The sequence below is a fragment of the Schistocerca piceifrons genome, chromosome 1, assembly GCF_021461385.2.
Source record: "Schistocerca piceifrons isolate TAMUIC-IGC-003096 chromosome 1, iqSchPice1.1, whole genome shotgun sequence".
Classification (NCBI taxonomy): domain Eukaryota; kingdom Metazoa; phylum Arthropoda; class Insecta; order Orthoptera; family Acrididae; genus Schistocerca; species Schistocerca piceifrons.
This window is the reverse complement of record NC_060138.1, coordinates 767,076,888-767,093,369: the sequence shown is the minus strand read 5'-3', so window position 1 is coordinate 767,093,369 and position 16,482 is coordinate 767,076,888. Positions and strand designations below refer to the sequence as shown.

The 16,482-nt window shown below is 36.7% G+C and overlaps 1 protein-coding gene across 2 annotated transcripts in view; it reads left to right on the top strand.

Moving 5' to 3' along the window:
• Nucleotides 1–16,482, top strand: part of LOC124712331 (conserved oligomeric Golgi complex subunit 7) — a 79,848-nt gene that overhangs the window by 37,865 nt on the left and 25,501 nt on the right. The window contains exons 8-10 of one of the 2 annotated variants that reach the window (XM_047242637.1): nt 2,086–2,290; nt 5,478–5,749; nt 10,748–10,868. In XM_047242637.1, the coding sequence (XP_047098593.1) occupies nt 2,086–2,290; nt 5,478–5,749; nt 10,748–10,868 (598 nt within the window). Of the gene's footprint in view, nt 1–2,085; nt 2,291–5,468; nt 5,750–10,747; nt 10,869–16,482 lie in introns of both variants that reach the window. The other variant, XM_047242629.1, reaches the window with a different exon arrangement.

Genomic DNA, 16,482 nt, shown 5'->3' with positions numbered 1-16,482 from the left:
GAATCCAGTAGCCATTGTTTTCACGATACCCAATAATTTGTCACTTTTGAGTTCACTGTTGCGATTGCATTGTTCATTTTTAAGGCAAAAAAATGTGGTTGGGTAGTATCACATGGCTTCAAATTTGTACTGTAACATTGTGTTTGTTAGTTCTATGTATATAGAATGCAGCTACTGTGAAGGTCTTCATGTGTATTAAATTCTGTATTCAAGTATTTTTAGCACCATTGTTTATATTTATTTTCTGTCCTAAATTAAATTTAATTCTATATCCCAAATAAATTACAAAAGTGTTGAAAACAGTCTCCAGAAAAATAACAAATTTGTGTGGGGCTATAACAACACCAGTCTTTAATATATCCACCTTTTACCATCATAAATAAAATTCTCATTTGCCTCATCAGTTTGAATTCAAAGAATTATTATATAATCAGCAAGTATGTAATGTTTGCTTTCACACTGATTTATGTTAGGTTTTGATGTCTGTGTGTGGTTTACCTATTAATTCAACTTTGAGGTATATGTCAGTGTAAAAGCAAGACGATCTAATTTATGGAATGAAATATCCTGTACTTATTTATGGTATGCTGAGTCATCACATACCTTTCAAAACTTCTTATAAATAATTTCTTCTGCGTATCCCCAGTGCATAACATTGCTGTTCTTTAACTGAAATGGCTTAGCAGAGGTGCTCATTTTACAGTTTCAAATTTGAGCCTTTTGCATGTGTTAACTAAGTTGAGCCATGAAATGAGACTAAGGCCAATATCTTCTCCATATTCTCACATATTCAGGCAAGTACTTTATTTAATGGTAGTGATAACTACTGGATTAACGTGTAAACTTACTGAGATGGTAAGGACAGCAGGAATGTTAATGGGTAACACAGAGAGAGTGAATCTATTGAGATTACCCAATTAAAATAAATTTATGAAATTTGATTTTCTTTTTTATTCGGTGGATTGTCCTGATTTCTGAAAAGATAGGTGTTTACCTTGAATTATTTGTGTATTGAAGAGGCAGTGAGACAAATATAGTACAGGACTAGCTAGATGTGGAATATGTTTATCATGGACAGAAAATTATTATGATACAGTTTGAAGTAAGTGTTCAGCAAAGTGAACGGGTACTGAGTTGGGTGTTTAATGAAATGCAGTGTGTGCTAGCTGATGACTATAACAAAAAAAAGCTAAGATAATAGTGTTTTTTAGCAGGTGATCACGCAGGATGGATAATTGATACACATGAACAAGAGGCTTTTAAGGAGGAGGGTGAACTTCGCTATTTTGGAAGTAAAATAGATTGAGAAGGAAGATCCAAATTAAGCTTAGTAGAACAGTTGTCACAAGGCAAAAGGGCTTTCCACGGAATGAAACAGTTTCTGCTGACATTTAAAAGCATAAAACTTGAAGAAAAAGAAAATTATTTGGAGTGTATATTGGTGAGGTTGTGAGAACTGATTATGAGGAAGCCTTTGAAATGTGGTATTTTATGAGACTGTTGAATATCAGATAGAATAAAGAATGAAGGCTACCTCCAACAAATCAACAAGAAAAGTGCCAAGTAAATAACATAAAAATTGAGGAGAGAGCATTATTGGACACACATTACAACATGAGTTGTAGCTGAGAACTGTAGTTAAAAAAAAAAATCCACTAGAGTGACAGTCCTAGAAATTAGTATATGTAGCAGTATTCTGAAATGAAAAGGAAAGCTGGCAAGTGGTAGGACTGTAGAACTGCATCAAACCAAAATTAATGTTGATAACCAAAAAAAATCACCTTGACTGATTTACAGGAATGTTGATCAAACTTAGGTTTTTTTTTTACCTAACCCACCTTGCCTTTAGCATGTATATTGAAAGACAGTTCTTTCCACCAGTAGGACTCACAATTTGTTGTGCCACATCATTGTTTGACAGAGATTTTCACATTATTGTGCACTAGTGAGATTATTATATTCATTACATTTGTTATCATTAAAATCAGTTTCTGTAGTTCAGTGTTTATTTTTATATGTTCTCTCACAGACTAGACAGAATTTTTGTCATTATCGGCTGACATCCACTGTTTTGTTGTTCCTTAGGTCTTTGGAGCTGGACCTGCTCGCTCTACCTTGCTTGCACTGTTTGCAGATGTATTAGCAAATTTGGAACCGAGTCCAAACCTATGCATTGATGCAGCGTTGAAACAACGGCCACCATCTGACCAGTTAAGCTTCCTTCTATCACTCAAGCAACTTACTTCACACTTTGCGAATAACTTGCATTCTGTCACTGATGCACCCGCAGGTATGTTTTTGAGAGGAACCTTAATGTATTCTGTATGAAATTGTTTGCTTTAGAACATATCCACTTCTCACTATGACATTGTTGCTCCACAACGTGATTAAACTATTCCTTTCTGTTAGTAGCACATTCACATTCATGGAAATCTCAAAAATTTAAAACCTTTTACATTGATGTGAGGCTAGCTTGTCAAAAAAGTAGTAGAAATATCTCTTGTCTTTAGCTTTCATCTTCCTCCAGCTACAGAAATAGAGTAAAGGGCAGGGCCCTTGTGAACTATTTAAAGAGAAACTGCTATGAACTAGAAGTAATGTCAGCTCCAGGAAACATAGTATTCTGTAGCATATTTCTGTTGACAGTCTCCTATTAATCATAATTTTTGTGAATGAAGCAAAATTTTGTTTGAAATCTTTATTTTGTTTACGCCTGAAACATACAATTTTACATGCATGATCAACAACAACACTGGAAAATTACAGCACTATTTGTGCGCAGACAGAAGTTTTTTTACCCCATTTTACAATAATTTTATTCATAGGACATTACTTCAATCCATAGTGTTTTAGTTTAGTACTACAATTGTTGTTATAATATTTCGTCTTAGTTCCAAGTTATACAGAGGTTTAAGAATAAATCACTGCATAGGTTATCTTTTAAAAGCACCTTCACTCATAATCTTCAGATCATTTACTTGCAAATTATCAGAAATTAGACCTATCTGCATATTGCTGTTAATGCTAATCCCCTGTTAACCATATGAAAGTCTATTTTACACCTCTTGTTGTGGTTGTGAATTTGCATGTTCCTATGTATGACCACATTGTCTTCTTTCAAAAATAGCATAGTTTGTGGCATACACATGGCACGAATTGCTAGAATATTAAAGTTAGCAAATAGACTCTTACAAGATATTCTTGTTTCACTTTCACTATGGTGCTCAACACACTCTTCTGCTGTGAGAAAACCAGTTTCATATTAGTTTGATATGCTACATCCCAATAAAACCTGTTAAACTTGGACATAGAAAACAAACAAAAGTTGGGAGGGGAAGGTGTATGTAAAGATTAAAGAACATGCCTAGAGACACAGATAAGTACCCCTTCTCAAGGCAAGTACTTCCTGAGCCACTTATTTTTATCAAGGACTTTCTTTTTCCCTAGAAATGTCGTAAAATAAGAGAATATGACTTTATTGCTTCATTATTTAAGTGCCTTTGTTACAGTGTATCTGTGGTCTTCATTGAACAAAACTCCCAGCTGGAATATCAGCAATATAAGGAAAGGATAGATTGCTACTTGCTGTAAAGATGACACATTAAGTTGTAGGAAGGCACAACTAAAAGTGCTTATGCATTAGCTTTCAGTCACAGCAGTCATCAGGAAAGGAAAAGCACGCACGCACGCACGCACGCACACACACACACACACACACACACACACACACACACACATATTCATTCACATGATCAGGCAAGAACCTCAGACACATGACCACCATCTCCAGCAACTCGGACCCAAATGCCAGTCCGAGCTGTCAGAGATGATGGCGGTCATGGGTGTGTGAAATCTGTGCTTGCTTGTGAGAATGTGTGTGTCCATGAGATTCTTTTTTCTCATAATTTATTAAAGTAAGGAATGATTTTTATCTTCCTTATAAAATGTACAACATGTTTTAGGAAATTTCACCTCTCTCACCAGCGATCCTCATGTAAAATTCCCTAAATCATGTCAGGCAAATGCCCAGATTTTTCCTTGAACAAGGTCATGCCTGATCACCTCTCCTTTGCAGCTGACCCTATTTCCTCTCCTCATTAAAAGTCTGTATATTCACATGTCTGTATTTATGACTTGTGCTTTTACTTTCATTAAGCTAAAAAAATCCTATTTCATTTTAAAATGATACTCGGACAAATCAATTACTAATACTAAGGCACCAAGTAGTATTTTTGTTGGGAATATAAGGAATTTTGTCAGGAGAGAAACTGCCAGGAAGTTTCGAAAAACATGCATTTGGACTATGAGAGTATGCAGCTTGGCACTAACAGCTTTCAACTGTTGTCTAAGCTTATTGGAAATCTGTGTTGCAGAATGCTGCACACCTTTTGGATACTTAACAGTGTACACTACATGCAACACAGAAATTATACCTCTGTCTCTCATTTACTAAATTGACATTGCTGTTACTCTTGCACAAGTTCATGTTGTCAACCATAAATCCCTTAAGCAGGTTTATATTGTTTGATGCCCACGTGAAGAGTCCACTGCTTGTTAAATCGTGATTTGCATGAAATTTTTAAATAAATGTTATTTAAGGCCCTAATGGACCACTGCAGAGCCAAAAATATTATTTGTACCTGAAATAGGTACTTCTCACTTCTAGTCACTTGAGAATAAATCTTTGTCCGTGACAAAATCTTTTTATAAGTTCCCATTTGTTATTGACAGGGTGGTACCTTCCCAGTTGTTAGGGGTTCCCTCTTCTGTGGTTGTAATGGCAAGTGACTGTCTTGCACTCAAAAAGAATATGTGATAGGCAGAAATTTAATGGAATTTTTCAAGTAACAATGTATGAAAGCAAATCTACCAGCATACATGACAATGCTAAAAATTCGCACAAACAAAATTTCTCTAATGAAGAATTTAAAGAAGGTAGACAGCACATTGTTGTACAACCATATTTAATATAATACAGTTTAGCAATTCAGTCCTGTCATTGTTACACAGTTCTTTGGAGTTGATGAAGTTAGCTTATCTTACCAGTACATTCATGAGCTCTCAGAACAAACTATTTTGAACAAAGTGTGCAATGATACAGTTTGAAATCTTATGAACATCAATACTGAAAAGTAGACAAAAGAAGGCGAAAGCAATGTTTTGTGGAGCTTAAAAAAATTTACCGATTTCTGTTTCTGGGTAAACCATAAATAGCCCTGTTCTGTTTATATCTACCCTTTGTTCCTTTACATATTTCCCTTTTTCTACATGGCCACAAAAAAGTTAAGTTCTGTTTTTGAAAGACAAGTATTTTGCTAATATTTTGATTTTCCATGTACTTCTGCATTTTATTTTGACAAGTCTAGCTGCTTCATCAGTCTTGAGCTGTTTGCTTCCCAGCAACTTACTTCATTAATGTACCTTAAACTTTTGTTGTTTAATAATGGTCATATGAGCATGTGTTTCAGTTAAAGCAGATGATTCCAGTGAAGCAGAGCTCATTCTTTCCTTGGCGCAGGCAGTATACTTACCGTATGTGACATATGTTGCGAAATATTCAACATTTGAGCAACAGACTCTTTCGCCCCAGTTATCAGCCATAGAAAGTAACAAGCAAGATCTTATGGACACTATTCAAGAGCTTGGCCAGTCCATTCCTCGTGTAGTATCTATCATTTCTGAAGCCAATAAGAGATGTTTACAGTTTACTGAGGGATGTGGTTATTGTGGCTTCATCAAAGCAATACAGGTATTGTTTACACTTATTGCACGTATATGTATTTCTAATACAGTGACACAACTGTCCCACACTGGTGGTGCTTTCAATAGTTGTACTAAACACTAAAATGCTGTGGTAGTGGATAATCCATGATAAATTTATTGTGAACTAAAGTTATTAAAGTTGTAGAATTATTTAAGCAAATAAAAGGTCGAACATTAGATTACATTCAGCTGTATATTACATGAACATAATAGACAACTATAAAGAGATATGCTTACAATTTTGTAATTTATTTACGAGGGCTATCCACAAAGTACATTACATTTTGGAATTAAAAATAAATAAAGTATTGGAAATTTTTTTTATCATATACAGATGAAAGCCACACTTAAATACTACTTTTCTACACAGTTGCCATTTAAATTAAGGCACTTATCGTAGCGTGGGCGAGCTTGGAAATTCCTTCGTCGTAAAATTCGGCCGCCTGCGCCTTCAACCACGTGGTTACCTCTTTTGGGACAGAAAAGGTGTGATTTTTGTGGATTTTCTGGAAAGAGGCACTACAATAAACTCTCAAAGGTATTGCCAAACTCTGCACAACCTCAGAAGAGCAAGACAAATCAAGCGCAGGGGAAAGTTGGGCTCAAAGATCTTGCTGATTCACGACAACGCCTGGGCCCACACGGCAAATGCCACTCATGAAGTTCCCAAATCTTTTAAGTGGGAGTTGTTTCCTCATCCGCCGTACAGTCCCGACCTGGCACCGAGCGACTTCCACTTATTCCCAGCAATGAAGAAGTGGTTGGATATGCAGCATTTTGGTGACAACCCACAGCTTCAAGAAGAGGTAACCACGTGGTTGAAGGCGCAGGCGGCCGAATTTTACGACGAAGGAATTTCCAAGCTCGGCTATCGCTACGATAAGTGCCTTAATTTAAATGGCAACTATGTAGAAAAGTAGTATTTAAGTGTGGCTTTCATCTGTATATAATAAAAAAAATTCCAATACTTTATTTATTTTTAATTTCAAAGCGTAATGTACTTTGTGGATAGCCCTCGTATCTATCTGTGTCAATTTGGTATGTACATTTTATGTCCTGTGCCTTAAATTCATGTCATATGGAACAAGATTTGCTGATATGCTATTTGATGGCCCACATGATGGCTCCCAAGCAGACACTTTTGACTGCTAGGATGCTTGCCTGCAGGGGGCTTCGAACATTTTCAGGTGATAGCTCCAGTGCTATTTTCATTGTAAAATTCTCTGAATACTGTGTATGCTGGCCAATACCACAGCCTGCAAGGCGGCGCTTCAACATAAGCGTGAACATCCATGGGAAGCACTCAGTGGGAACTTAACCTCAGAGTGCTTCTTAGTAGTGAATGTTCTTCAGCGAGGGAAGTAAAACATTATTGATTCAAATGATACATTTAGGGAAGAGTCTTGCTTAATGTGGAGAAAACTCCCAATTATTATAACAAAAATCTACATTTAAAGCAGACATTTTTTCACCAAACAATATGAAACATCTTTCTACAGCTTCGGCAGGCAACCCAGCTATCTGTGCTGTCTCAGTTTAGCGCACAATCAATCAAATTTATGGGGAAACTTGGCCTGTATAACATGGGCTTTATGTTTCCCTGCAGCAGATGCCCTATGAGAGTCTTTTCTCATGTTCATTAACACCATGCCTTATACAGGGTGTCCCATTTATCTTGACCACCCAAAATAACTGTTTGTCCAGATGCAAATTACAAACTGTTCAAGCAAACGTTCTGTAGCTGTCAGGGGGACACCAATCAGCATGATTGCCTTCATTGTAGCTTTGTTTTTTACAAAGATATGGACAGTGGTATGACTTTTTTTAAATGGCACCCTGTATTTTTTATTCAGTAATTCATTTCCTCTCCTAAAGACCTATTCAAAAATATATCACAGTGTACCATTCACTGAAACACAATGTTATTAACTGCACAACACAACGTTGACTTTGAGCCCGGGATCATAAACTCGTCCACTTGCAGAAGTTGTCAGAAAACAAATGAAAACCAAGTAAAAACATAATACAAAATTGACTTGTGACTGTCCTGTATCATTGCCCAGGAGTAGGACATTCAAAGGTACTCAAACTGATGACACTAGACACCAATACGCTGGTGCACTTGTTGACTGAAAGAATTATTTACTGCTGCTCCCAATGTTGCCTGCTGAAGAGAATTACAAGCAAGCACAATACGTTCCTGCATGTCCTCTGGAGTTTTTGGAATATCGCGATAGACAACGTCTTTAATGCATACCTGAAGAAAAAAGTCCAGAGGATTTAAATCAGGAGACCAAGCAGGCCAAGTAACTGTTCCTCCTCAACCAATCCATCTGGGAGGATACCTCCGATTCAGAACGCAACGTGCACACAAGGCATTATGTGCTGGACACCCATCATGTTGATACCACATAAGCATTCTGGTTCTTAGCGGCACTTCATCCAGAAGAGGAGGAAGAATGCGTCTGAGGAAGTTGGCATTCACTGTGCCTTTTGGACTACCATTGATGAAATAAGGGCCAATAATTGTAGTACCAAGCATCCCACACCAGATGTTAACTCTCCATTGACGCTGATGTTCCATCTGTCTAAGCCATCATGGGTTGTCGCTGGTCCATTAGAGCATGTTCCTTGTACTTACCTGCCCTTTGTTTGAGAAGGAACATTCATCAGTAAATAGAACATTGGAGAATAAGTTTGGGTTGGTGAGTATTTGCTGCTGTGCCCGCTGACAGACTGTACATGATTCTAGAAACCATTTTCATGCAATTCTTGATGTAGGTGTACATGCTAAAGATGGAACTGGTGACGTGTAAGAATACGATGTACACTGGTTTTAGGAATGCCAATCCCATGTTCAAGCTGTCGTATGCTCACATGTGGATTCATAGCAACAGAAGCGAGAACAGTAACTTCGGCAGCTTCATCTGTGCGTGTGCTACAACGTTCGCGTTGTCATTGGTTGGAACTTCCCATTTTCTGAAACGTCACAACAAGATGAGAAAACATCCGTTGGGAAGATGGGTTCTTTGTCGGGACATTGTTCTATGTATAGTTCCACTGCCTGCATAACATTTCGCCTACCTTCAACAACAACAACAACAACAACAATAAAAGAAATGTTATGTCGATGCAGTTTGTAGGAAGGACAGCCTTTACTGTATTCCTACTCTACACAACAGTATTTAAAAGGACTAAACTACTGTACTAAATGTACCCGTACATAAGAAAACAGTATTGCAATTACTGTTCTGCTACCTTACATTCCCAATAGATGAGTAAAATTTCTACCTTCTCTTCGTTGGTGTACATTCCATTCACATAAGAAAACAGTATTGCAATTACTGTTCTGCTAACTTACATTCCCCATAGATGAGTAAAATTTCTACCTTCTCTTCGTTGCTGTACATTCCATTCACACAACTCTTCAACTGGCAGTAGTTGATGGAATGACGGGTGTGCATTCTACTTATGTTTACATTTGTCCTCTGTCAACATCGGCATGTGGATGTGTTCCATTACCCCGAGTACCGGAACTGAGCGCTGGGAGTGTCAATGTTGTGTTATGTAATTAATAACGTTGTTTTTCTGTGAATGGTACACTGTGATACATTTTTGAATAGGTCTTTAGGAGAGGAAATGAATTACTGAATAAAAAATACAGGGTGCCATTTAAAAAAGTTATACTGATGTTCATATCTTTGTAAAAAAACAAAGCTACAACAAAAGCAATCATGCTGATTGATGTCCCCCTGATGGCTGAAGAACATTTGCTTGAAACAGTTTGTAATTTGAATCTGGACAAACAGTGGTCAAGATAAATGGGGCACCCTGTATATAGTTGAACATTTTTTGTAGTATATTAGGTGCCAGGTTAGTAATTGCTGCATTGTCCAACTCTGTCACACTATTACCACTGCCTTGTTTGATGTTTTCTATCTTTAGAAGGAAAGTATTATAGTAAAGGAATGTGATGTTTTTGCTTGTTGCTTCACTATTGTTTCTCTGATTGTAATTGCACTTCAAGATGAGAAAGTTAAAAGTTTTTAAAAGTTCTATGAATATTTTTTAATATTGATTTTGTAATTCTTCAAGGAAATGGGTCAGACAAACAGGAACACATTGTAATGACATTCAAAGTGTGACACAAGTAATGGCTTTAGGGCTCATCAAGCAGTTTATAGGAAATGAAAGTATTTGGGAGTGAAAGGGGGATTCTCCCAGGACCTTGTGAGAATGGATAATTATTTATTCACTTTTTAATATTTTTACCCTCAGTTGTGTTCTAAGGCTGTCCTTTTGAAATAATTTCACTTTTATATTGATATGCTGCGTGTCTCATGCCCCCACACTGAGTGCTATTATTTCTCTTAATACTTTCTTATTTGCCAAATGAAATGCCCCAGTTCCAAAAAACAACCTGTGTGTTATCTCCTTTTTGTTTTGTATGTGAATTATTGCCATTGTTGTAGTTGTTTACTTTTCATTACAGAAACTGAATTACAAATTGATCATTAGATTTTGATTCCTCTGACTTCAGCCTGTAGTTTAATATGATGTGTCATGTGTTTTGCTGTGGCCAGATTACATGGTTTGAGAGTTAAGTTTTTGCTATGTTACTACTGTCTCCATATCCGAAGTCGCAGTTTTTGTAATCCAAATTTTTCTAATTGCATGCAATTTTCTTATGTACTTAAAATTCATTGATCATCAGTCTGGTAATGTTACTTGTCTTTTAAATGTGTAGTGCTAATAAATTATGCAATAGCTTGATTTTTTTTGTTGAATCTCATTTTATATTTTTACTCAAATGCTTTTCCAGATTCATGGAAATGAAATTCACATTTTTAGCTTTGTTTAAAATGCCTTTCATTACTCCAAAATTTCTGAGAGATGCATATTTCCAGTGCTTTGAGATCATATTCATGTCTATAACTAATTAGTATTTATGTTAATGAAATAATAATTAAATAATTTATTTTAGGCATTCCTTGGTGATTACTTGGACAGATATCGTGCAGCCCTTAAACGCCTAGACCAACAAAAAGGTGATCACGAGCACTGGAATATGTTCCAAATGTGCCTTACATTGCTACAGAATGTTGGTAAGTTACTTACTCAGTTAAGAATGGAAGTATACCAGGCAGAAAGAATTCACATCTTTATATACAAAACTGTGGTATATTATTATTATTTTATACCTGTGATGTGATGAATACTAGACTGTAAAGAGTGGTCAGTGATACTTTTTGCTCTTATGGGTGGAATTGAGAAGCATAAAATTCCTTGCCCATTTGTTGAAAAAGGCATAATTTCTGTTAAAAGTTGATTGAAAGATCTAAATCACCAAATGTATAACTGATTATTCACAGTAGCCCTTTTTGATTCAGAGCAATTATGCCTACTTACCAGTTCTTGAAATATGAACAACTTGTGTAGCAGTGGTGCGAACGCGCGAGCGCGCGCCCGCGCGCGCCCACACACACACACACACACACACACACACACACACACAAAAGAAATGGGCATTGTACGCAAAACTTTTGAAACATCTACACAGTTGTGTGTCTGGTGGACAGTCAGCAAAAATGAGTGAAAAGGAAAAGGACAAGTAGATACTACCAGAAAGGAAAACCTCTTTTAAAGGATAAACATGATATAAAGAAAGTTGTTAAGAGCAGCCATTCTCTTGAAACTGCACATTTTACTTTTTAATTTTCTTATTACCCAACTGCTCTTTTGTCTCGATGATCCAAGTGCTCACGATTCCGAAAACTGACTTTGCAGAATCCATTTCTTCACATCTGTTTGTGTTTTCTGCTCCAGTTGCCTATTTTATCAATGTTATGGCCTCTCCTGTCTAAAATTTGCTTTCTATAATTGTTTTCTTTCATATTTTGAACATAGTTTTCACAACATGTGATGTAACAATGATTTGAAATGGACAGATTGCTGCTCACACATGAAGGAGGCACTGAGTGATAGAAAGGCACATTGAAAAAAAGATTGCCAGGTTCTTTAGTTCAAAAGGTTCCACCCCAGGACACAAGTGCCTCCATGAGACAGCCGTACACCTTTGACTCGTCCCACTGGCATGACATCCCATGAGACATGCATGTCAAACATTATTGAGCAGTGAAACAACAGCCTTATGTGTGCCCATGCGTCCCAAGGCAGACCCAATTTTCACGTGGTCCAGGCTTTAACCCTAGGATACATATACAGGGCCTCTGAGGCCCTTGTATGTCTTCATTTTTAAAAAAATTCTATAATTTTTTTGTTTGATTTCAAACTGCTTTCCAGTACTCTTTCACTAACACTGTGACATTCCTCCTATAAAGTCTGAACAATATACCTTCTTAAGTTTTTTGTATAATTCAATACGTTTACCCATACACCGTGAATGCATAAGCAGGGCTTCAGAAGCCCTCATACATTTATAAATGTTCTTTAGCCCTTATTGTCTTCAACATTTGTTTGGGAGCAGTTATTAATTCAACAATAACTGTAGTGGTATTTCCAGCAACAGGAGTGCCAACAGCAGCAGTAGCTGTAGTAGAAATAGTATAACTAAAAAATAATACACACTACTTTCACATATTGGCAATGTCGGTGTATTATTGATCTTTTTGCTATCAGATGTTTTGTTATTGCATAGTACTGTTATCCTGTGCTGCTCTTGTCAGCCTGATTGTTACTGTAGTTTGTTTGTTGCTGCAAGGCCCATATTGTTACGTGTATGACTCTTTTAGTGCTGCACAAGCTGCTGTTCGAGAGACAAGCATTTTGCTATGGCTTCGACACACAAAGCAAGAGAGTCAGTACGTGCAAATGCAGCTAATTTTGAAAGTGTTGTGGCTCAGTGGTTTGAAGAAGATTATTCTTGCAAGGAAGGAAATATTTTTTGAAGATGCAAGTACTGAAGAATCAGCCAGTGAACCTACAGATGTGAATATTGAGGCTGATGACAGTCCTTCCGATAATATTACTTCAACAGAGTCTGAAACTGAAGAACCACAACAAAAAGTATAGAAGATCACACATACATTAGTCGTAATGGAACGATTTGGAAATTAGATCCTCCTGCAACTTTTCGTATGCCTGTCCATAATATCGTAAAGAAGGCACCTGGTCCAGCCCGTGGTTTGAAAACCTGTAAACCTAAGGATGGCTGGGACTATTTCATATCCAAGGAAATTCTAGAGGAAATCATCAACTGCACAAATATTGAAGGCAGAAGAGTGGCTGCTTTACGTGGTAAAACATGGAAACACGTTTCGCTTGCTGAAATGAAGGATTTTTTTGGTCTTTTACTGCTTTCTGGTGTTGAGAAGATTTGGGATGTCCCTATTAGAGAATTATTCTTAGATAAAAAGGCAAATCCTACATATTAGGCCACCATGTCAGTAAATTGATTCGAGGATATACGGAGAATGATTAGATTTGAAGACAGGCGTACCCGTGAAGCTCGATCTGCAGATGACAAACTTGCAGCTGTTCGCTATGTATGGGAACTATTTCTTGACAAGTGTAGAAATAGAATGATTCACAATGATTCGCTCACAGTTGACGCACAGTAGTCCCATTCCGTGGAAGATGCAAATTCAATGAGTATATGCCCTCTAAACCAGCCAATTATGGCATAAAAATATTTTGGTTGTGATGCTACATCTGCATATGCTTTAGACGGAATTGTTTACACGGGAAAGAAGCCCCATGAACCTACTCAGAAAAATCCTGGATTGAATGTGGTGAAAGATCTTGCTAAAAGCATTGAAGGATCATCAAAAAATATTGCTCTTGACAACTTCTTTACTAGTGTGCAGCTGGCAGAAGAGATGCTTCAGAAGCGAATTACAGTGGTGGGAACAATCAAACAAAATAAACCAGAAATTCCTAATGAGATGAAACCATCTGCCTGAAGAGCGATTCATTCCTCTTTCTTTGCATTTAGAGGTGACATTGCAATGGTGAGTTATGTTCCCAAAAAGAAAAGATCTGTAGTTCTCACTAGCACAATGCATCACGACAGAAACATTGATGAAACTCATGCAAAAAAGAAACCAGATATAATAAAGTTCTGTAACCCTACAAAGGGTGGAGTAGATCAAATGGACCATAAAATTTGTTATTACATTTGCAAGAGACAAACAAGAAGATGGCCATTTGCATTATGGATGAATATGATGGACGTCGCAACAATGAACAGTGAAATTTTATTTTCTGCCCAACATCTGACATACCATAGTGGAAGAAGTAATAAAAGACGTTTGTTCCTAAGAGATTTAGCAGAGGAAATGGTAAGGCCACTAATGAAACTTCGTATTCAGATCCCTAATCTTCCAAAGAAAATCGTTGTTGCCATGCAAAGATGTGGTGTTCAAAAAGATGTCATATTACCGAACCAACTACCTGTTTCAGGAAAAAGAAGAAGAAGCAATTATTGTCCATACAACAAACACAGAAAAAGTGCTATGACATGCATTAAGTGTAAAACCAACATTTGTAAGGAACATAGTGAGTGGCGTTATTTGTGCTTCTTGTTTGTCGCATGTTGAAAACTAAGAAAAATGCAATTTTATGTGAAAAATGAATAATAACTTTTTGTCAAAATATTGCCTATATACATAATATTGTGAATAATGAGTATGTTTTAATTGAAGAGATTGGTTGTAATAAATGTTATAAAATGTGAACTACAACTTATAAGTGAATTAATAAAATTATTTGCATATGTTGTATGTAAATGGATGTAACTAATAAAAATTCACTCTTAGAGTTTTTTAAAAAAGTTAATAAAATATTAATCAGGTCCACCAGGTCCTGTTACTGTATCTTAGGAATCTTCCAATATGACAATAAATTTGACAGAAATAAATTTAACTCCAAAGAATGATTATATGAAAAGAGGAAAATATTAAATTAGGGTAGGGCCTTGGAGGCCCTGCATATGCATTCATGTGTGTTTTCGGCACCATGCATCCTAGGGTTAAAAAATGTAAAATTGAGGAAAATGTAGAATTGAGGAAAATAATACTTCCAAAATATGAGCAAAAACAAATGTAATTGGTATACATGGTTAAAAAGGGTAATCCTCTCCAATACAATGTTTATACAATAATTTGTGGTAATGAATTTCATCAGTTCTTAAAAAATCACAGATGTGTAACGGCAAGGAAAAACTTGTCAAAGAATTGAAATTAGTTTCTGGGCACAAGATAACCGAGCTATTTTCCAACATGCTATGGCCACAAATTGTTCGTCAAAACTGTTTTTGAGAGCTCTTTTCTGTGTGCTCACCCAGAAATAAGCAAAAATTGATGAACATGGTGAATTAAACTGAAAACTGTGAAGTACCGTGAAAGGCGTCTGAATCTGACGTTGGGAAGGGGTGGTGTTTTCCTTCTATAGCCAATGGCAGTGCAGCATACTCTGGTGATGTGAGTGCAGTGACCTCTAGTGTACTGCTCGATAAACTTTTCCTTGTTCATTGTGCTGAGTGGTTGAAGTGGTGTGTTCTGCAGTATTGCAGACATGCACCGTTTGCACTTCGAACTCATCGCTTGCTGTAATGTAAACACAGCCGCCATCGTACAAGTGCATATATACACTCAAGTTTACGTTCATGTGTAGTATTTATTTATACCAATGAACATGAAATAGTTAAGCCTTCTGTGGTTTCAATTTTTTTATTTCAGTGTTTCTCTGTCCTTGCAATCTGTTACATCTATAATAATCTGTCTGCCATCACAATGCATTAAACACAATTAATGGCTGCAACAAAGATGAGCAAGCTATCACACAACTCTTCACTGAACACATTCTGTTAATTGTGGTGCCGCACGTAGCAAATGGCATATCCTATGTTGGCTACAGTTGGTAGAGACACAATAGCAGAGGCACAATACATTCCAGATTCTGTGAACAGGCTCCTAGCAGAACTATGGTAGTGAAGGGGGCTCCAAAGTATAACTATAAAAATTAAACCTAAATGGAAACTACAGTCACTTCATTTGCTATACACCGAAAAAATCGGCCATTCTTTGGAACAAGCTGCCGAGTAAGCTTGCTGTTTATCACTCTATGTGATAGAGACCACTGCATTAGTGTGATGCAGCTAATGGCTGCAGGTGGAAAACAAACATTCAAGATGTTACAAACATCCGAGATGTAATCTGGCAGTTTTCATCGTGTTTCACGGTTTTGGGTTTATTTCACCATGTAGGCTATAAATTTTTGCTGTTTCCGAGGTGAATATAAAGTGAAAGAACCCTCAAAAGTGTGCGTTTTAAGGTTTAATTTGTGGCAGTAGTGTATTGGGAAATGGCTCAGTTACCTCATACATCATTATCAAAAGTGATTGTCTTTCCTAGTACATACCCTACAATATTAATAGTGACAAAAACCACTTTTTTCTGATAAGTCTATTATATCATGCAAAATTTGGAAATTTCTTTCTTGTTTGCTACGGATTTGCAATTTGGTTGTGTCTGTTGACATTCTCAATTTTGGTAAAGTTGTTACTTGGGAAGAGAAGAACAAAATTATCGCACCAACTTTGATCTATAGATTCTGAGCCTGTGAGCAGACTTATATAGAAAATTCACAAAATCACTACTGGCTGGAGGGTTAAAAGTGTTCATATCAGTTATGGAAAATACAGCATAGAATAATGACAGTATTATGATACGGTTGGATTAATCAAACAAAAATCCAGGA